Source organism: Podarcis erhardii (genome assembly GCF_964252035.2).
Source record: "Podarcis erhardii genome assembly, chromosome: 3".
Classification (NCBI taxonomy): domain Eukaryota; kingdom Metazoa; phylum Chordata; class Lepidosauria; order Squamata; family Lacertidae; genus Podarcis; species Podarcis erhardii.
The window spans coordinates 26,358,417-26,381,567 of NC_138507.1; the positions used below are offsets into that span (position 1 = coordinate 26,358,417).

Here is a 23,151-nt window from a genome sequence, read left to right on the forward strand (position 1 = left end):
CCCTGTGCACAGCGTTGAGCTTCCTCTTTTCGCTGCGTGCATCGGATTAGCTGCCCTCCCTCCCTATACTTAGGGTTGTTAGGGGCATGGATTGGCTGTGCCTGCCCCTCCAATGCTGCTGCTGCTGCAAGGGTATTCCATTAAAGGAGCCCAGGGGCTCGCCATGCTTTTGTCCGAACCCCTGTCAAGGGGCTAAGGGCCACACAAGAGCCCCTGGGAGCATTTGGGGAGAGGTGAGGGTATGGTTCCCAGCTCCATCTTTCTCCCCAAAATGTTTTCCCTTTCTGACTTTCGTGGGCATGCAAATCTCAGTCTGTCCCTGTCAGATAGTCGCAGCCAATGCCTAAGCAACCACTCACATTTTTTGTCTTTTAATAAAGTTGTGGCCGAAATTATGCCAAAAACCTTAAACAAAAATTCCGTGTGAATTGTGTTTTATTGGGGTAGCTTGGGGACCTCGACACGCAACACCCGGTTGCAGGTTTGATCTCTGGGACAGCTGCTTATTCCTGCATTGCATGAGGTTGGCCTGGGTGATCCTCAGGGTCCTTTTCCAACTCCTTAATTCTATGATTCTATGATTGGAAGCCTTGTTTTTGTAATGTTTGAAGCCTCCCACAAAATCTGAGAATCTGTTTAGTATATTCTTCTTAGCAGGTGGGTGGATGAGTTCTGACAATCTCAGACAATTATGGCACCTGTTTTTGTTTTTTTTACATATTTCTTCTCCCTTCATACCTCTTATACAATTGGAGCATTTTTGCACTAACATCCATGCAGAGCTGTAGTCAACCACAATTCTAAAGGTCAAATATTTGAATTAATTGCTTGAATAATTATGTATATATAAAAATTTTTTTTAAATGAATCCAATTGCCTATTTTCAAAGTGGAAGGAACATCGGCTCCTTTATTTGAACACGAGAGACTCTATTCAAGAGATGGCTATAATTACTCAGAATTAAAAGCAGTACTGTTTTGTTTTTTTCTGGCGGGGAGGGGGGGAATACCTGCGGCATAGAGAAAAACAACAGTTTGCAAATATCCTAATACTATCAGAATAAAAAGAATACAGCTTTAAAACATCTTTCTTCAAGCATAAAGGTTAGTATAGATGTGAACATGATGAAATAAAGAAAAAAAATGCAAATATAACAGAAAAACAGTTTGCTAAATTGAGACATATCATACTGGAAAAATGGGACAGAGAAAAAAAGAGAAGGGAAAAAAAGTTTCTTAATGCATGCTAGAAAAATCTGTGTGGAGTTTTATCCCCAGTTTCCATGAAACAATGTGGACTTACTTTCTGGAGGGACCCTATCTTTGTGTGGGCATCCTGACAAACTGCGGTGATGGGGGTAAAGCCCCGTTACATGGCCAGTTCCATCACACCCAGGGGTAGGACATTTGCTTTCTTTCTTTTCTGTTCTTGAGGGATCTATAATTTACAACAAATGTGTCAAGTGAATGATGTTTTTCCTTTTCAGATTTCCAAATGGACGAAGGTTCACTTAATGAATTCAGTTACTCTTTGGAAAATGTTCTCAAAGAACACTGGAAGAAAACACATCTACGACTGAAAACATTTTTATCTCCTGCTTCCTTCTTCTGTACCATAGGCTCCTATGATCACAGCTGTCCTCCATTCATGGAGGGTAAATGGTGGTGACTTTCTTCCAGCACACACCACTGTCAACATAAATTCTGTCAAGCATTAGCTATAAGTTGGCTCTGTTTTGAATTTGTTTTAAAAACTATTTTCCTCATTATATATTGAAGTCTAGAGATCTACTGCGGGAGAAATTCAGAGTACTGATGATAGTGGACCCAGCTCCTTGCCAAAATTCTTCAAAGATGCAATGCAAATTAATTCTTTTTCAATGGCATGCTAAAACAGACAACACTGTTTCTCAAAAGTTTGCTACAGAATATAAGAACTTACAGAAAAGGATGTTTCTTTCCACTGAACATTAACTACAAGTTTTGTTTTTTAAAAAAGTTAAGACTTGCTTTTAAATTGTCCTGTGAAAGTCACCACATATTTAGAACACTTAGATATTCATAACATTCATAATGAAGAGTTGCATCACATTTTGCTGTTTTCGTAATAACCTATGAAAATTATTTTTCTTATTACGCTTGTGTGTGTGTTTGTAGAGAATGTTGTGGAATTACTGCTGAAATTGGAATTAAAACTGGAACCCCCAATAGCATTCTTTTACTGAATGCATGGGGGGGCTGTACTAAAATACCCCTGCTCTTTCCATTTACACAATCCATTATCCTAGGCTAATTATCTCCCAAGCTAATTTCAACTTCTGATTTGTATCCATATTCTAGGGCAGGGGCAAGCAGCTCTTTTGATGTCACTGGACTTTAACCCCGATCAGTGTCAGCCAGCACAGCCCATGGTCAGGGATGCTGGGAGTTGGTACCCAACTCTTTCTTGAGGGCACCATGTTGGCTCTCCCTGTTCTAAGGAATCTGGCAGAGCATCAATACTAACTAGAGTGATAGGAGAGGGAGGCAGGTAAGAATAGTAATGTACGTGTCATGATTCCTTGAAATAGCCATTTTCACCCTCAACCTCCTTGCCCCACTGGTTTTCTTCTTCCAGATCCCCTTCTCCCCACCTCCTGCTATTGGTTAGCTTCAGTAGCAATGCTAAAGTTCTTCTTGCAGTGCTGCAACAGCCCTGTGCTCTTGAGTGCCATGAAAAGCAATTTGGTTTTCATTTGTCTCAGCCTATAGAGGCAGGTACTGGGAATGATGGGTGGAAGATACAACCAAAAGGGAAAGGGAGACGGACTGGACATAGACTGGACATAAGACACAGGAAGCTGTCTTATATGAAGCCAGGCCATTGGTCCATCTAGTCTGTCTACACTGGCTGGCAGCATCTCTCCAGGACTTCAGACCAGGGACATTTCCAGTCCTACCTGGAAAGACCAGGGATTGAGCCTGGGACCTTCTGTGTGTAAAAGTGTGTAAAAAAAGATGCTCTCTTTCATTTCTGATGCTGGACCCCACCCAAAAAGGGGGTCCTGTTCACTCCTTTTCTGTCTTTCCCCTCTGACAACCATTAAAGGGAGAAATAGTAAGCATGTATGAAGGAGGAGAACCGTCTCCACCACTTCAAATCATAGAAGAAAATTGCCTGTGACCTTCCTTGGTCATGCCTGTGTGAATCAGAGGCTAAAGTCAGCCGTAAGAGAATTGGCAATGCCTAAAAAGATAGGGGGATGATCCTAAAATAAATGATTGTGTAAATATCAGGGCTATCATCTCAGCACCGTTTTCCAATTTGTGTGGCAGTAAAGCCATGTGTACAGAAACAGGCAGCTAGAGCTAATCCTATCTCCCTAACAAATACAGCAATTCACCTTTTTTTTTTGAACTCACATATTAAAAAAACCAACATGTCTTACACCTAAAATGTTAGGTGCAAAGCCACTTTCAGAGTTCAGCAGTACACAGTAAAGTTTACATGATTCAGGATAGTTGGGTGAAAGGAGCCCTGTGAATTCTGATCAGAAGCTCCAGATCAGAACATCATCCTTTTATACTGTTGCAATGTTTTAAATACAGTACTAGGAATAATTCATATCCGGTATCAAACAAATGCAGCCAATATTGCTCATAAGATTCTGTCAACCAAACTCAACCATTTTAGAATTCATCCTTTTAAAGCAATGTTTTCATTTTTTTAAAAAAAAACCCCAAACATTTATCTATCAGTGCTGTGTGTTTGAACCTGGCATTATGAAGGACATTAATTCCCTTCAGAATGTTGTTATTCAACTGTCTCAAAACTCATAGGTCTTGATTCAAATCAAACATTATTTTTTGACAGCTCAAAGTTTGGAGAAATTAAGGTGCTTGCCTTTTAGTATTTAAAGCACAGGTTAAAGCAAGAGATTGTATTCCAGGACTGGGGTTTCTAATTAGTGCTTGTTACTGATATATTATACACTGATTCGCAACTCAAGCCAATGCACAGGAAACTCTGGGTTATTTGGCCTCTGCTATATATTTGAGCATTGATTTTTCTGCCAGCTCACAGAATAAAAGTGAGAAGCATATGCAGGAATTTAGCGTGCCACTCCAGGAAGGCTTTATACTGGTGTTTCAAACAGTCTGCTTTTGCTCACGGCAGCAGTTTCCCATGACTGGCCTGCCATGATGGGAGCCAGTGCACATGCAACTTAAAGTGGCCAGTTTCATGTGCTTCCACACCTTGTGGTAGATGTGGTATTGCAGAGGGTTGGACCAGCTGAACTTGGAAGGAGGGTCGCTTCCAATTCAAGGATTCTATAATGCAGCGTGCCAGTCACCTATGGAGTCCCACCAACAGGGTATCAATAATCCTCCTGCTTCTGCCGCTTGCCTAAAAACTTCAAAACACAGGACAGGAAGGCTGCTATGCATCTGGCACGCTACATAACATGGTTGGGGAGACTGAATTTGCTTCGGTAGGTCATAAATTGTGCAGGCCTACCCTTAATGGTTTAAATCCAAAGGTTGTATTTTAATTAGGTTGACAGGGCTTCCTGACAGCAGGAAGACCGATATATGCATTGTTAACCTTTCATTTAATAACCCCCTGCCAAAAATAAAACAAAATTATAAAGCAACACAAATACTAAAATGCCCCATATTGGTGACTATGTCTGTGGCAGATTATTCAGCCCAAGAAAACAGAAAGAAATTAGTATTGGAGCTGGGAATAGAACTCATCAATGTCTTTCTCTATGTCTCTGAAGTTATGTTACCTCTTGACAGCCATACCATTCATTTGCATACATAAAGCTTTATGGAACTCTTTACATAAAGCACTCTGATATGTTATATTGTGGTCCAAAGAATCCAGCCAATAAGAGCACTGGGTGATATCCAATATCAGTCAAACTCAGAGCTGACCCATTGAATTCAATGGGCCTACTTTTAGTATGATTTAGTTGACTATCTCTCAGAGTATTTTGGTTATTTCTATTTCATATGACAATAATCAAGTGCAACAAGGTACAGTTAACCCAAAAGAGTATAAATCTTCACATCTTAGTTAATTAGATAATAAATGAGGGGGCCATCACTAAGATCAATGAATATTACTGAATTATTGCTACCCATGGGGCTGAACCATACAGTATTCACATTTTAATTTGAAACTCAAATCTGCCTACTCATAAAAACAATGTTTTAACTGTAGTCACTAATGAGTAGTGTATTTCAAGTACAATGCTGGAAACAAGTTAGGCTGAGCGAATCAGAAATGTGGGGCAGGCTCTCTTTGTTTCTAGGTGACTGTTATGGAGCTTTACTATCAAAATGGTTATTTGGTCCAAACAAGGAATGGAAATAGCTTTATCTAGTACTGTGTAAGAAAATATTGAAGGAGAACTTAATACTGACACGTGGGTAATTCAATTTAACAACATGACTGCCTCATAAATATTTCCCTACTGCCATAGGGAAAGTTGTCCTCTACCAACTCTTGATACAAATTGTCCAGCCAGGACTGCAATATTATCAGATATAATTTTGCAACGGTGAGGTTAGGGACACAAAGACATCCGGATACTTTCTAACATGGAAAAGCATATATCTATAGAAAGGATTGCCTCTCGCAATGTTTTTGGAACCCACCATAGGAAAGCAGTGGAGACAGAATTGTTAGGCATTCCTTTTGATGCACCTTCTTCCCTACATTAAAGTGTGTGTATATTCCCTGAGATGTGTACCCCACATCTCCCCCAAGAGGAGACACAGTTGAGGGAATCACCTGTACTTGATGATGAGTGGTGTTAGAAGGACATAGCCTTCATTCATTCGCTTTTAATTTTTTTACAGTAGAGCAAAGAAGGTATATGGTTATTTATTTTATCCTGCTCTTTGAAAATAATTGAGTCTGGACTCCAAGTTTGATGTTAACATTGCCTAAACTTTCAACTTTAGATCCAGGTATCGCTTGTGACTCCTGTTAGCATCATTGCTTATATTTACGTTCAAACTCCCAGAGGTACAGAAGCACCTTCTTTTTCCCCTGAGGTGTTAATGTTTAAATGATATTGGGTCTGGTTAAGGGCATATTATGATATATTCTGTAAGATAAGCACATTAATTTTTTTGTAATTTTTACTTCAATGGTTTCTCAACTATTTGCTGATTCGTACAGTGCTTTCTTTTCTTTTTAAAAAACAGACTGTATTTTTTCCTTAATTGCAATAACAGATTAAAATATTGAAGTATATACACATTACTTTATTGTAGCATGTAATGTGACAGTGTGTTTTTCCTTGTCCGTAAAGATAAGCATTCCTGAACAATTTAAGATATTAATTTGCCTGGACAAGCATAATGTGCATAGCATGCCAGAAGCGATTCCCATAATTGTGGCAACCATGGTGAAACTGTTTGCCAGTCATACAAATTGATGCTGGCCACATCCATGATTTCATTGCCCATACATTACACTTGTTCATACAAGTGTGTGTCCCAAAGTAGTTTGCATGTACAGAAAAATGTATTGGGCAAACTGCCTCAAACGCAGTCAATAACTCAGGTGTTAGTGTACGACAGTGGCTCAAAACTGGATTGCAAGAAAGCTTCATGCTTTCATCATACTTATGTAGCTTATATATATATGGGTCTTTTATTTGTCTTACAAACTTTGCTTAAGGAAAGAAAAAGTCTCCTGTGCAGATATATTGAAAATAATGTTTTAATATCATAATTATACTTTACAGCCCTGTTACCAAGTTCATGATATTTTTTAAAAAACACAGAATAACAATTTAATAAAGTGATGCTCTGGAAGTCACAGCATCATCCATAACCATCTAGGTTATTCACACCTCCCTCCAATGATTCATATTCCTCAACTCCCATTAAAGTTAATGGGAGTGAAAAGTATTCTGCTGTTGGGAAACTTTACAAGAATGCAGACTCATAAAAACAGCATGTTGATATTTACATTGTATATACCTAGACGTAATACATGGTTAGGGTAATTGTTTATGTTTTGTCTTTTTTGGTCTTATATATTGGATAATTGTTATGGTAGCACCTTAGCTATTTCCACAAAGGCATGAAACCAGTGGAGTGGAATGCATATAAGAAAGAAATTGCTATTGATCTCAGCCCAGGCCAAAGCATGCCTTGCATAGCAAATGATTTCCATTACCTTACTATTAAAGATAATTAATGTGCAGTCATTGCCCCTATCTCATGTTATCGGTCACTCAGATACTATTCAATTTCTATCAAGCAACTCTACATTTTATATGGGAGAGGGTTCATCAATAACCACCATCTGGTTATAATTTTATAAATCAAGATGCCCCACACAGTCCAGTCTATAAAAATATGCATTTCCCAGCTAATTGGCTGTCTTGCACAAAATCTTAACGTATAAGTCAATTCATGCAAGATGTATTTGCCTTTAGTTTTAAAATCATAAAATATATTCAGCATTTCTGGACAACCTTCTCTTCTTTTAACATGATCTCTTATTCCCTTTGCTTCTCCTGGCATGACGTAATGTTCTACCTAAAGACACAGAGCATTACTTTGAACTACTTGCGCTTCTAGAATTATTTTTTGAGCGCAAAAAAACACACATTCAGGTGCATGGCTTGTTAAGATTCACCCCACAGTTCATCATAATACAACATACATTAGATAGAAATATTACCTTTACCATAATATGGCTTTTTGACATGGCCGTCACTGGACTTAGACTTCCTGTCGTCTCCAGAAAGCTGCCTTGGAGACTGCTCCTCATAGGATCTCATATTATCCCTCCTTCCAGCTTCCATTGCCATTTTTTCCCTCATGGCTTTTGCTCTTTCTGTTTCTAAAGCAATCGCTTTCTCAAGCAGCGTTAAGTTTCCTTTCGTCATATCAAATACCTCTTCCGACCTATCTGAAGTTACAGAGGTGGTGTCGTCATCTCTTTCGTGACACCCGTCTTCTTTTGCACAGCTAGAAAAAGTTCTAGATCTGGGGCTCAACTGTTCTTCAAGCCTCATTAAGTTCATCATATCAGAATAATTCCTATCAGATGTCCTTCCTTGGAAATCTTCTTCTTGCCGGGCATGTTGGCGAGAATTCATGTTTTGCTGTTGATTCCTTTCCTGCGGGTTTGTCTCGCTGAGTTTCCTGGCCAAATCAAAACATTGGTTCCTCAAACATTCCAGGCTGCTGAGACATACTTCTTCATCGCTCTCTTCCACCATTTTTTCTGTAAGCCCATTGTTGGTAGGCTTCCCCAACATCCCATAGTTCATATTCCTGTTTTCTTGCTGAGACATACCGTCTGCATAATTTCTGTCATTAACATTTTCTGAAAGCACTACACCATGTCCTTGTGCTAACAATTTCAGCGAGTCCACAGTTTCCCTAACAACGTCACTGTCTAAATCTAAACTCAGCTCACTCTTACGACCAACATTTTCATTTTTGTCGCTATCGTCTTCCAGGCTATTAGATGTATTGCTATTCATTTCTGATTCTGTCCTGGCTCTGTACGCTGCATCCTCTGCAATTTTGCCAAGATTTAACAATGACTTCGCCACCAGTTCATCGTAATTATCATACTCATCATTATTGTTATCATCTTTTTCTGTGTCTTGCATTCGAGTATTGTGACAATTCATTTGATGGTCTTCTGCATAGGAGAAAAAAAAGAACAAAGAAAGAAAGAGAAATGGAAAAGGAAAGGGAAAAAAGTGGCTAGAACTGGAACTGTTTTTGCAGTGCCATGGACAGAACACAAACCGCCTATCAATCATACTTTAGCATACAGTGGCTCATAAGCACTAAGAAAACCATATTAATTTAATTTTAGGTTACAGGATTAAGAAAACTGATGGTTCTTATGGAGAAAAGGACACTTATACCTTTGCTAATTTCTTAGTGAAGCATTAAGGGGGTTAGAAAACATATTTTCTTACCATTTTTTTTTATTTGACATTATAATCTCAAATGGTTTTTAAACTTTTATTTTGATCTTTTCTTTCTAATTTGCTTTTTGAAAACAGTTGGATTATTTGTGCTAGTTTACTTGTGTGTGTTCTTTCCAAATATCCCCAATCCTATTGTTCAGCAGTTAACACTTGGGGATACACATGCACACACACACACACACACACACCTAAAAGGTTATTCATTTAAGCTCCACAACACTAACATATATTATAGTATTATTAATATTATATTATATTATATTATATTATATTATATTATATTATATTAATGTAATTACATTTTCTGAGAGGATCAAAAGACATGGGGCTCTTGGGGAAATATGTAGTAGTTGGATGTTTCAATTAATAATTATAGACTGCATATCTCCAGCATATAATTTTAAAAATACAAGTACATAAAGGCATATGCATGCATTCTCAGAAAGCATTTTGTTTGTCCAAACAAAGCAGGCAAAAACCTTAACAACATCTTTCACGATAGTAATACTTGCTAAATACCAGTAAGTGCTTATTAACCTATGTGCTACATTATCACAGGTAGACATTTTGTTGATATTTCTGTTCTTATAATGGTTCCATAACAAATAGATTCATTTATCCTGTAATGCCTGTTGGAACTGTTGAAATGAATGGTAGCTATCCATTACACGAATAATATTGTTCATCTATATATGAAAGCCATTCCTCAGCAACCCTTAACGATCTGCCAATCAAGCAGAAACAACAACCAGGTTGGGACGACGCAGGATGGAACAACCTAGATTCTCAGTAGCTGGGGTCACAAAGTGGCAGGGAGCAGCTTTCTTTCCTTTCCCTTAACACCCCCCCACCCCCCCACCCATGAATGAATACGTACTCCATTCTCCCCTGGCCATATATGTAAATGACTTATTTTCCCCTCCATAAGCAAAAGCTGAGCCATTAAAGATAACATTGTGGTTGTTGGATATAAGCAACCTTTCATGCCTCCGGTCAGCAGAGGGCAGTGTTGAAATATAGATTGTTGTTTCCAGCCATTCCCACCGCCCATCAGCCATGAAACTAGTTTCCACCATGGAGGCTTAGAATCCAAAGCCATCCTTGTAAATATGAAAAAACTGTAAGGGCCTCGGTATGGTTTACCTTTTAAAGCAACACTAGTGATGTGTGAATGGGGAAGAAGAGGGGGTAGATCCAGATTCCAAGCTTTTTAACTCTGCTGAAAACTACCAAAAGAAACACCACCATGTTTTCATTTTAGAACTCACTTTCGCCTCCACCTGCCGCTGTGGTGCTTGTCCTCAATAACAAAGATTCCACAGAGGACTGCAGCATGTAAGATACACTGCACACCAAGAGAATCCTTGCAATGTACACAAGTCCTCCATCCACATCTATCCCATCTGCCATGCTGACTATTTGTTTCAATCGCACTCAGAAAGGAATTCCCAGCTACTGTATTTTTCGCTCTATAAGACGCACCAGACCACAAGACGCACCTAGTTTTTGGAGTAGGAAAACAAGAAAAAAAATATTCTGAATCTCAGAAGCCAGAGCAGCAAGAGGGATCGCTGCGCAGTGAAAGCAGCGATCCCTCTTGCTGTTCTGGCTTCTAGGATAGCTGCGCAGCCTGCAATTGCTCCATAAGACGCACACACATTTCCCCTTACTTTTTAGGAGGGAAAAAGTGAGTCTTATAGAGCAAAAAATACGGTAATTTATTTTTATGGCAGCATTCTTCAGTTTTTACCACGGGCGCTTCCCCTTACCTTTGTGCCAGAGGTCAAACTAAAAATTACTAAAAGAATTGAAGCAATTATTACAGGGTTGCGAAGTGGTCCAAAATGAGATTTTTCAGAGACTTAGTTCATAGTAGTCCAGTCCTGCAAACTGGAGAAGCCAATCAATGTGTGGGAAAAGTTTTTGAACTGCAGTTTGCCAGAAGGCCCAAGAAATGTACAAGCTGCATGTTAGAGATGTGAATCACATTGTTGGCTCTGACAGGGCTCTGATCATCCTTTCATTAGGCAAAGGGAGAAATAGGCTCCATCCTTGTATGCAGATAGGTCCTGCATTTAGTGTATTGGGCAAATGCAAGTAAGGATCTTGCAGCACATGCATACTACCGAAGGCGTAATCACTGGCAGCCTCTTCAGCAAAGAATGGTTAACAGCCAAGCTACACTCCTTCCCCCCACAAAGTACAGTTGACTTAAGGTCATCGCGAACAGTACAATCACTAAAATGCACATACACCAAAGAACAAAACCACCCTAACTATCCTTCTAGAAAAATGTGTATTATCGCTTTGAAGTGTCCATTTCTTCCATTCCACAGACTCCTCAGAATTGGGACCCTGCAACTTGAGGTATCAGTGGAATCATGCTACATGCCACAAGTGTGTTGAGGCTGGAACATATCTTGCTTCAATTTTTCTTAATCACTTTTCAATAATCATAAAATCAGATCGTTTCATAGACACAATGGTCAAGAGTCCTGATCTGCAGGGATAGCCTTTATGAAGGGAAAAAGAAAACTGAGATAGTTGTGAATTGTGGTGAAATACTGCATGGAGAACATGGCATGAGAAATGCCTAGTTATGAACTCATGCAATGAGCTGAGGTAGTAAGGAGTATTTGCTGTTAGAGGAGAGCCATGCACAAGCCATGCACAAAGTAGCAATGGGTTGACTATGACAATAACCCAATTAGGTACAGGTTTTCTGATACGATGGTGAGGGACAATACCTCTTCAGGCATTTGTGTACAGCATTAAGGGCTCGTCCACACTTCTGCTTGCCCTGTGCCTAGAAAGCATGGGTCTGAGTGGTTTCCCTGCTTGACCCACACTTTCTAGGCATGGGTCCAAGTGGTCTTCTCCTTGCCCCACCCCTTCCCCAGGGAAAACCCACTCTTTCACTCTAAATCAGAGCAAACATCAATCTGCTGGTGTATAAACGTGATCTGCAGGGTATAGATGTAAAAATAAAAGTAAGTAAATAAATGAGTTGGAGGGCAAAAGTAGGAGGTGCATTTGTGGAGGCTTCCCAGGCATTCTAGAACCATGCTAAGTCGGGGTTCTAAAGCACAGCACACATATTGGAAGACGCCACATTTTCCTTGGCTGCTTTTCGATGTTTCTTTGTATTATGAAACATATGTCAGTGTTTCAGGGATTATGATGAAGAATGCAACTATAATTTAGTATTGGTAGTTGCTGTAATCCTCACAGACAAAGGCTCCAAAAAATTCTTATAATGGGAAATGCATCTGGGTCAGTTTGTGAAGGAGCTTTCTAACAACATGGTGGGAAACAAATAATTATGATGGCTTTTTAAAGTTAGACTAAAATGGCAGGGGCGGGGTGGGGGTGGGAAACCTGTGGTCTTCCATGTGTTGTTTGATTCCAACTCCCATTGGCTCCAGGGATGTTCCAATAGCAACTGAAGGGACACAGATCCCCCGTCCTCGACTTAAAAAATGCAACCATCATCTTTCTGGTGCAAACAGCAGGGAGTGCAACAGCAGACCAAAGAAGAAATGAAAGATCTACTCACATAATGGTTTTTCCAATATCTACTATGACAAGTATATTCTGCACAGGTAAATAGGGATTTTTCCTTCATAGAGAGTGAGTGCAAAAAGCCTCTGGCCACAATATGTGTTGATTTTGGGCTCTTTTGTGCATAGGTCAGACATCCATGTCTCATTATACAGAATTTTGCTTTTCTATCATTGATCTATTGCCCATATGAAATTAAATGCACTCTCCCTCTTACACACACACACACACACACACACACACACACACACACACACACAAAATCTAGTTTAGAATACTTGGAAAATTTGTAGTCATTTCAAAACTCTTGGAAGTACTGCTGTCATCTTCCCTAACTATGCCAGCATTAAAGGTTTCACCCATGCATCCCGCATCATCTCTCTCCCCTATCAAACCGCATCCTTCTTTTTTAGATATCCTGCCACCTCTCTTCCTCTCAATTTGAAATGCTTCTGTTAAAATCAATTTCTTCTCTGGGAGGCACCTCTGCTTAAATCTCTGCACTGTCTCTTTGTGTCACTTTCATGAACTTCAAGCACCTCCTGATCCTTACATTTAAGGCTCTCCACTTCTTTGGCCTTGACGCTTCTCTCATCTCTCCATACCCCCTTTCTTGCTGTCTCTGTTCTGTGCAAACTGATCCGCTATCACTCTCTTTGATTCTCTCTACCTGTCTTTGCCTTTGTGCCATCACCCATGCTGTTCCATGTGCTTTGGACAACCTTCGTTTATCCTGACAAGCCAACACTTTCTTCTCTGCAGATTCCCTCCTTAAAAACCACTTCTCCCTCAAAGACGTTTCTTAAACACACAGTTGCCTGCAGCCATGTTATATCCCCCAAACCTGGTCCTATACTCCTTTAGCAAGTCTTGATTCCCCCCCCCCATTCACTTGGCCACCTCAAGTGTAGAGCAGAGGTACACAATTCAAAAAACTGACAGCGGTTTCTACTCAAGAGTATGTGTCACATTTTAGCCCATTCTATTATCCACCTTTTTTCTTTCTGCTTCCTTTGCAGCACATTTGTCTTGGCACTCCCATCTTCATTAACTCTTCTCCTTTCTCTCTCTCCATCTCATAGCACTCTCTACTCTCTCGTAGGATTGCCAGGACAAAAACGCAAAAAAAAAAGTGATATTTTGATTGACTTGACTAACATCCAGGACAAAGAGCCCTTCTCTCCAGTATCTCTCTCCAGGAGGTATAGCAGCCCTTCTCTCTTGTATCTGAATCTCATATATTCACACAACCATTACTTTCACTTTCCCTCTTTCCTCAACTCGTGTGTTTCTTTTCAACCTCTTTTCTCTCCCCCCCCCCTTTAACATCCCATTTCCCTTTCCTCCTCATATTTAGCACCACCATAGAAAGGAATATTTTGGTTGGCCCAATTCAGAAGGTTTCATAGGTGGCTTTGCCTTACAAAACTTACAGATTTGAGGCTTAATACAGGGCTAAATACAAGTGTCCCATGGAAAGCATATTACCAGAGGAGTAACTATGTATTCTATTTTTTAAAAGAAAGGTTCCAACCTGTATGCATGCAGGGATAAATTCAAAACTACATATTTTCCACCCAATTCCAGGTTGTAATTTTTAAATGTTGACTTACTTCTGGGGTAAGCAACTTTAGATATACAGGCATATGTCTTCTAGGTGAGGTGATTTTTTTTTGTTTCCTGTGTCCCCGATCTGTAACATCGTTGTGCAATGTCACAAATTGTGGTTGCTTACAACTTGCCGTCCATGAACCCACCCTTTTGCTTAGTCATTCAGGACCTTGAAAGTGGCTCAGTAGTAGATAGTTTTTGTATGCAGTTTTGCATAATATTTGTTTATTATTTTCACAGGAGAACTACACCACAAAATTTGGAGAAGCGCAAATTTTGAAGGGTAACTGTATTTTGGTTCAAGAACTGAATAACGCAGGTTGATGTACGTGAATGGAATTAATTTATCCCCCATCATTACCTGTAGGATAGCTGTGAGTAACCCATGGCCCTTCAGATGTTGCGAGACCCCAATAGCACACCTGTTATCAAGGGCCATTGGGATAGTAGTTGAGCAACATCTGGAGGGCCAGGGGTTGCCTCTGAACAGCTTGCGACCATCATGAGTGTACCTTAAGGTTAGCTTTCCCCCACATGAGCTTGTTTAAACATTAAGAGGCCCTTATTCTCAGTACAGGGACGCGGGTGGTGCTGTGGTCTAAACCACAGAGCCTAGGACTTGCCGATCAGAAGGTCGGCGGTTCAAATCCCCGTAATGGGGTGAGCTCCCGTTGCTCGGTCCCTGCTCCTGCCAACCTAGCAGTTCGAAAGCACATCAAAGTGCAAGTAGATAAATAGGTAGCACTCTGCGGGAAGGTAAACGGCGTTTCCGTACGCTGCTCTGGTTTGCCAAAAGCGGCTTAGTCATGCTGGCCACATGACCCAGAAGCTGTATGCCAGCTCCCTCGGCCAATAAAGCGAGATGAGCGCCGCAATCCCAGAGTCGGTCGCGACTGGACCTAATGGTCAGGGGTCCCTTTACGTATTCTCAACAGTTCATTCATCAAGGGAAAATAGTTGTGTTTTGAACAGCATACATGAAGACTGTAAGATTGTTCCCCCCAAAAAAGTTGCAGACCAGTTAAGGATATTTGTTTTGTTTTGTTTTTTAAAAATAATTTATATTAAAGATTTCTAGGTGTGGTGAAACTTTGACATGCAGTGTATAATATCTGAATTAGCTTCAGTCCTCTGGCTCATCAAGCATTTCCATTATGTCTGTCCATGCTAAATAGGTTGCCCACCTCAGTTTAATACAAAGTAATTGATTGTCAGCAGAGTCAAAAAGGTCTATTCATTCATAGATAGTGACTATCTCTAGCACGTCTTCTGTTGATGGTGCTTTATCATCTATAATATATCCTACTCAAGTCTGTCGCAGACCTACAGCATTTGTTATTTATAAGCCCATCACAAGTCATTTGCAAATTAACAGCTGATCTTAAAACCTGTTCAGCTAGCATGTAAGTAGGGAAGATACAGTATTGCACAGCAGCAGCTATGCCCACTTAACATTACCTAACATGATGTTTTGCAGGTACAGCATTGGCATTTATATGCTTGTGACCCGAACAGATATTCCGAAACAAATGTTCAGGATCAATATGCAGACCACATTATAAAGCCAAATCAGTATGCATAGGATACAATCCGGATAAATTAAGTAGGCTTGAATCCTGATGAAATTCATTGGACTCACAGCCCAATACTTCTATTCTATGCATGTTCACTCAGCTGCCCTGCTGAATTCAATAAGACTCCCTTCCAAGTAAGCATACGTAGGATTTCACCCTCAAGAATACAGTTAAATGCTTAGGTCTCAATGTAAACTGGGCATATCCAAATTCTTTTGCCTACTGAGTGTAAGCCAAATGCACTCCCCCCCCCCCCGCAACTGCTGATGATTCACATAAATGCAGCACAAGATTTCTGCCCAATCCTCAACCTGTTTTGCTCATTCTAATATGGTTATACTTGGCTCTATCCTCATTACTTCCAATTTCTTTGTGCTGCAGCATTTGACCTACTTGCTTGCAAACAGAACTAATTCACTCCACTTGAATTTGTTTTCTCTATCCATTTGTGTTTGCTGTTGCACTATGCTTTATGATTTCCTAAAATCAATTTATTAAGCCTGAATGAGATGCTTTATGCAATTCAGGTAAACTGTGGACCATGTTTCGCCTCTACCATATCCATTCAGTGATGCCTGGTAAGTCACCTTGCAGGCAGCACACCCTGCTGCTGCAGCTTCCAATTGTGATTTTTAAAAGAGTTAATAAGTAGATGGCTTATTGGTAGGCTTCCTAATACCTTTCCTGCACATGCATTTAAATTTCTGTACTTCTCATTTGCGCCAAATGGAACAGACAAACTCATGATCAGTAAATACATCATAATCACTATATCAGTAACATGGCACAACCTTCTTGAATCAATTTATGGTGCATGTGGATGGAATAGTAAATATGCAGATAGGATGGAAATAAAGCAGGGGTAGGAAACCTGTGGTTCTCCAGCTGTTCTTGGACTATGACTGCCACCATCCCTGAACAATGACCATGCTGGTTGGGGCTGATGGCTGTTGGCCTCCAACAACATCTGGAGATCCACAGGTTCTCCATCCCTGAAACTTTGGAGATGTGAAAACGAACTCTTCACTCCCCACCCCAGAGCAAGTATCAGGTCAAGCTGAGAGTGAATTAGGACAATTTTGATAAGAAGCAAGTGTAGGAAAGGTATGGAATTATAGCCAGAGATGTAGAAAACAGATTTGTTTGGCAACTTCAGCAAAAGCTTCAATGCAATAAATCATTATTTCTCAGTAGATTCTGAGGCTTCACAGATTGAACCATTTCATAAGTTGCAGTGGCCCCAAGCACTAAGTTATCAAGGAAGCTTAATTGCTGAGAGAGGGAGGTGAGTAGGAAAAATATATGCAGGCATCTGACTACGTGGCCAGGCTCTGTCAAGAGGCTCCTCACGAATGTCACCTTTGGCCAGGAAAATATTGTGTCAGTGTGGAGAGCCTTGTAACAGTGCTAAAAACACATGGCAAGGGACTTACATACATGACAAACAGTGCCGGTCCTACTATTGAGCAAAGTGAGAAAACTACCTCAGGCAACTGATTTTAGGTGTCATGAAAGGGCAACAAATTTTTATTTTTCCTACCAGGAGGGGTTGATGCTTTGGGAATTTTCTGTTTCAGGTGCAAAAAAACTTAGTTGTTATGCACCTCTACTTGAGCAGCAGGGGTGAGGGACTTGGGGGTGCAAAATGTCTTGGGCTAGTCCAGATTACAAGGAATCACTCTTACACAGAACTATCGCTTAGCAGCTTAAATGTGACTGATGTTGTTTGTGAAGCAACCCTTAATCCACAACCTTTAGCCTTATGAATGAAAACAAGCTATTTGTTGCATTAAATATGATCTCATGGCATTAATCCAAAACGTAAGAATGAGATGTCCCAAGGACCTTTCACAAATGAAATAACCAGCAGCTAGATTTTCAGGCACACTTTCCTTCGTAAGTTTGTAAAAGCAACTATTCTGCTAGCCCAAATATGGTCCATTAAACCATGTGCTTTGCAACATGTAATCTTTACATGGTAGTTGGGCACCTGTACTTTACCTGTTATATTTTTACTCTGGCTTCCCACTGTTGAAGATGTGCACATGCTAAAGCAATTACAGAAGTGCTAGTAAATAAAAATGGTCTTGATTACTATTTCTCTTCTTTACTGGTAAATATGATAACAGCAACAATTCAAGAGTGGAGAACTAATGTTACTAAGAGGAACGTGATCTTGGAAAATGTGCTGGTTAATCCACCTGCACAGAAGGGCCTCTTGCCCATTTCCACCTCCACCCAACCCAAACAACACCCTCTCACTGGTTCTGTATCAGTAGTAACCAGTACCATTTCCAGGTTATGCCTGCAGTGGGTCTTCCTCCCTCACGGACACCAAGGAGAAGGATCATGGCCAGAAATCTCCAGGGGTCAGTAATGCCTCCTGGAGTTGTCCACTGATGATCATCCCTGACAGCAGACATGGTAGCAGTGAAGGATAAGGCTATTAACATGCATGATGCTTGTGTATGCCTCTGAATGCCAGTTGCTGGAGAGCATCAGTAGGGGAAATGCCATGGTGCTCAGGTTCTGCTGATATGCTTCCCGGAGGTATCTGGTTGGCCATTGTGAGACCAGGATTCTTGTCCGATCTAGCAAGGGTCTCCCTACATCCTCATGGAATAAATCAGCACTGCTCAGCATAGGTCAATAAAGCAGTGGTATATGCTGGATGCTGTTGAATAATGTATTCATTGTGCAGACCCCCTTTCTCCTCCCGTTCCTGTCTTCCATTGGCACCCACAAGTAACCACCTTAGCCTCCTCCTCTTCCCTTCACTCAGGCTTTTAAAACTTTCCCCAGTTTGGAAATGGCAAGAAATAGAAAAGAGTTGCTAATCTGTGTCTAAGTAAATGTGCCTAGCGCTTTTTGCTTAGGAAGCTGTGTACATAAGCCCCGTTTCATGCCCACCCTTGGGTTAGAGCAGCCTTTCTCAACCTGTGGGTCCCCAGATGTTGTTGAACTACAACTCCCATCACCCCGAGCTAGCAAGGCCAGAGCTCAGGGATGATGGAAGTTGTAGTCCAACGTCATCTGGGGACCCACAGGTTGAGAACCGCTGGGTTGGAGCCTTCACTGAGCAATTTTGGGTCACTGGTTGACAAGGCCGGAAATAACACCCCCCAACCTGATTGGCACTTGGTTTTCCCTCAGTGAAATTATGGCTTTCCTTTGTTAGACGGAAGAGCATTGTTTTGTATGATGGCAGAAATGGCATTGGGCAGGATCAACATAGTATAGGGCAGGCCTAGGCAAACTCGGCCCTCCAGATGTTTTGGGACTACAATTCCCATGATCCCTAGAACAGAACCAGTGGTCAGGGATGGTGGGAATTGTAGTCCCAAAACATCTGGATGGCGAGTTTGCCTACGCCTGGTATAGGGGGTCCCCCATAAGGGGCCCGAGGGGAGGATTGACCACGGCAAACCCAAGCATGGGTTCGGTATCTGCCTGGTTGGAATCTGCACCCTGGTTCCCCAGTGAGACCTGGCTTGCTTGGCTTGCACCATGGCAAAATTCAACACTGGCCAACTCACATAGTATAAGTTTGGAGCGATCTAAACCCAGCGGATCCATTTCATCAACATGGGGCTTGTGGAATGATGAACTGATCCCAGGACCCAATGCCATGCCATCCCTTGCCTTGCCTGCTGCTGTTCATAAAGATTTGGCCTGATTTTATCCCATCACCTTTATACAGTCTGGTTATTTTGCTGCTCTCATCGGTCACATCATCTGCCTGCCTGGGCAAAAACCATATCTCGTGTGTATAACTGGGCAAAATAATAATAATAATAATAATAATAATAATAATAATAATAATAATAATAATTTATTATTTATACCCCGCCCATCTGGCTGGGCCTCCCCAGCCACTCTGGGCGGCTTCCATAGAAACCAAAAATACACTAAAATATCACACGTTAAAAACTTCCCTGAACAGGGCTGCCTTAAGATGTCTTCTGAATGTCAGGGAGTTGTTTATCGCTTTGACATCTGCTGGAAGGGCGTTCCACAGGGCGGGCGCCACTATCGAGAAGGCCCTCTGCCTGGTTCCCTGTAGCTTTACTTCTCGCAATGAGGGAACCGCCAGAAGGCCCTCGGCGCTGGACCTCAGCGTCCGGGCAGAATGATGGGGGTGGAGACGCTCCTTCAGGTATACTGGACCGAGGCCGTTTAGGGCTTTAAAGGTCAGCACCAACACTTTGAATTGTGCTCGGAAACGTACTGGGAGCCAATGTAGGTCTTTCAAGACCGGTGTTATATGGTCTCGGCGGCCGCCCCCAGTCACCAGTCTAGCTGCCGCATTCTGGATTAGTTGTAGTTTCCGAGTCACCTTCAAAGGTAGCCCCACGTAGAGTGCATTGCAGTAGTCCAAGCGGGAGATAACCAGAGCATGCACCACTCTGGCGAGACAGTCCGCAGGCAGATAGGGTCTCAGCCTACGTACCAGATGGAGCTGGTAAACAGCTGCCCTGGACACAGATTTGACCTGTGCCTCCATGGACAGCTGTGAGTCCAAAATGACTCCCAGGCTGCGCACCTGGTCCTTCAGGGGCACAGTTACCCCATTCAGGACCAGGGAATCCTCCACACCTGCCCGCCTCCTGTCCCCCCAAAACAGCACTTCTGTCTTGTCAGGATTCAACCTCAATCTGTTAGCCGCCATCCATCCTCCAACCGCCTCCAGACACTCACACAGGACCTTCACCGCCTTCACTGGTTCTGATTTAAAAGAGAGGTAGAGCTGGGTATCATCCGCATACTGATGAACACCCAGCCCAAACCTCCTGATGATCTCTCCCAGCGGCTGCATGTAAATGTTGAAAAGCATGGGGGAGAGGACAGAACCGAGGCACCCCACAAGTGAGAGCCCAGGGGTCTGAACACTCATCCCCCCCCACCACTTTCTGAACACGGCCCAGGAGGAAGGAGCGGAACCACTGTATGACAGTGCCCCTAGCTCCCAGCCCCTCAAGACGGTCCAGAAGGATGTTATGGTCGATGGTATCAAACGCTGCTGAGAGATCCAGCAGAACTAGGAAACAGCTCTCACCTTTGTCCCTAGCCCGCCGAAGATCATCAACCAGTGCGACCAAGGCAGTTTCAGTCCCATGATGAGGCCTGAATCCCGACTGGAAGGGATCCAAATGGTCCGCTTCTTCCAGGCGTGCCTGGAGTTGTTCGGCCACCGCTCGCTCAATCACCTTGCCCAAGAATGGAAGATTTGAAACTGGGCGATAGTTGGCCATCGTGGCCGCATCTAAAGATGGTTTTTTAAGAAGCGGTTTAATAACCGCCTCTTTCAGCGGGTCTGGGAAGGCTCCCTCACGGAGGGAAGCATTCACCACCCCACGAAGCCCATCGCCCAGTCCTTCCCGGCTAGCTTTTATAAGCCAGGATGGGCAAGGATCCAGGAGACAGGTGGTTGGCTTCACTCGTCCAAGCAGCCTGTCCACATCCTCGGAGGTAACAGATTGGAATTGATCCCACTCAACTTGACTAGACAGAACTCTAGCACTCTCCCGCCCCGGCCCTGCTCCCACGGTGGAGTCTACTTCTTCCCGAATCTTCCCGAGCAATTTTATCTGCAAAAAACTTTGCAAAATCATTGCAGGAGAACATGTGGCCCGTACTGGGCCCCAATGTTGCAGGTGGCTCCACTAAATTGTGAACCACCTGAAAAAGTCTCCTGCTGCTGTTTTCTGCAGATGCAATAGAGGCGGTGAAGAAATTCTTCGCCGTCGCTATCGCCACTTGGTAGGCTCGACGGTGAGCTCTAACCTGTGTCCGGTCAGATTCGGAATGAGTTATCCGCCACCGGCGCTCTAGCCGTCTCAACGATTGTTTCATTGCCCTCAGATTCATGGAAAACCACGGGGCTGTCCGGGCTCCATGCAATCGGAGAGGGCGCTTCGGAGCCAAACAGTCAATAGCCCTGGTTAACTCCACATTCCAGCGGGCCACCAGGGAATCGGCTGAAAGGCCATCAACACGGGATAAAGCATCCCCTACCACTCTCTGGAAACCATTTGGATCCATTAAGTGGCGGGGGCGGACCATCCGAATTGGTCCCACCTCCCTGCAGAGGGGATGGGTCGCAGAGAAGTCCAGTTGCACCAGGAAGTGATCTGACCATGGCACTTCTTTCGTTTCACTTTTACTTAGTGTCAGATCACCAACATCCATAGAGGTAAACACCAGGTCCAAGGCATGTCCGCGACTATGGGTTGGGCCAGACTTATTCAGGGACAGCCCCATGGAGGCCATGCTTTCCACGAAGTCCCGAGCGGCCCCTTGTAAGGTCGTGTCGGCATGGATGTTAAAATCCCCTAGGACGACCAAACTAGGTGTCTCCAGGAGAACATCCGCCACGACCTGAAGCAGCTTGGACAGGGAATCCTTGGTGCAGCGGGGAGGTCGGTACACCAAAAGGAATCCTGTACTGCCCCTATTGCCCAACTTCCAGAACATGCACTCGGAAAACTGGGTCTTCCCAATAGGACGCCTGGTGCAAACTAATGACTTCCTAAAAATCACTGCAACCCCCCCTCCCTGCCCACATTACCTGGGTTGCTGTGTGTAAGAGAAACCCGGTGGACAAGCAGCGGCAAGGACAGGCCCATCTGCTTCCTCCAACCAAGTCTCTGTTACACATGCCAGGTCAAGCCCTCCATCCATGATCAAGTCATGGATGGCAGTGGTCTTATGAATCATTGACCTGGCATTGCACAGCAGCACCTTCAGTTCATGTGGGTATCCCTTGCTGATTCTAGTATCCATCCGGTCAGGACCAGACCCGGAGGCAGGGATAGTCCTCAGACAACGACTAAACCTGCCCCCTCTGTAATGACATGGTCTAGTCTTAGCGTAACTCCTCCTCCTACCCGTGATCACTGAAATCGGTTGTCCCAGTGCATCCCCCCCTGTGGAACATGCCCCAGCCATTTTGTGGGCTGGGGCCCACTCCCCGGCAGCCCTGAACCCTCCCCCTAAGAACAAAATAACACCTTAAACAAACAAAACCAATAAAACAATACAAACAAAAAATGTAAAAATTACAAAACATCAAAATAATAATTAAAATAATAATAATCCCCAAGCCCAACCAAACATCCATCCCACCCCCACCCCCCACATATAATTTTTTTTAAAAAAAAACATTTTAAAAACACTCTGCCCATCCGGCAGTAACAACAACTGTCCTAGTGAGGCCTGTCAGGCCCCGCCCCAGGCCAGGTAGTAAGTGGCAGGAAGGAGCAGGGCCCTCAGGCACTCACTCAGGGGAGTGAGAATATTTTTCTTCATGAGTCTGTGTGACTGGATTTGAATATATAGACATGTGGAAGCCTGACTTCCAGAAATGAACATTCAGAGGAAGCATTGCCATTTTTATTTTTTTTAAAGAACTCGAATATTTTGCTGTGGAGGGGGAACTGA

General features: G+C 42.6%; 1 protein-coding gene across 15 annotated transcripts in view; it reads right to left on the reverse strand.

The window, feature by feature from the left end:
- The window catches only part of MYT1L (myelin transcription factor 1 like), a 294,939-nt gene that overhangs the window by 63,373 nt on the left and 208,415 nt on the right, over positions 1–23,151 (reverse strand). For 8 of the 15 annotated variants that reach the window (XM_081856834.1, XM_081856828.1, XM_081856825.1 and 5 more), the window contains 2 exons: positions 7,693–8,667; positions 1,303–1,437 (listed from right to left, as the gene is read on the reverse strand). The exons of 1 other annotated variant lie outside the window; for it this stretch is intronic. In XM_081856834.1, the coding sequence (XP_081712960.1) occupies positions 1,303–1,437; positions 7,693–8,667 (1,110 nt within the window). The remainder of the gene's footprint in view (positions 1–1,302; positions 1,438–7,692; positions 8,668–23,151) is intronic. 6 more of the 15 variants (XM_081856824.1, XM_081856830.1, XM_081856832.1 and 3 more) reach the window with 3 other exon arrangements.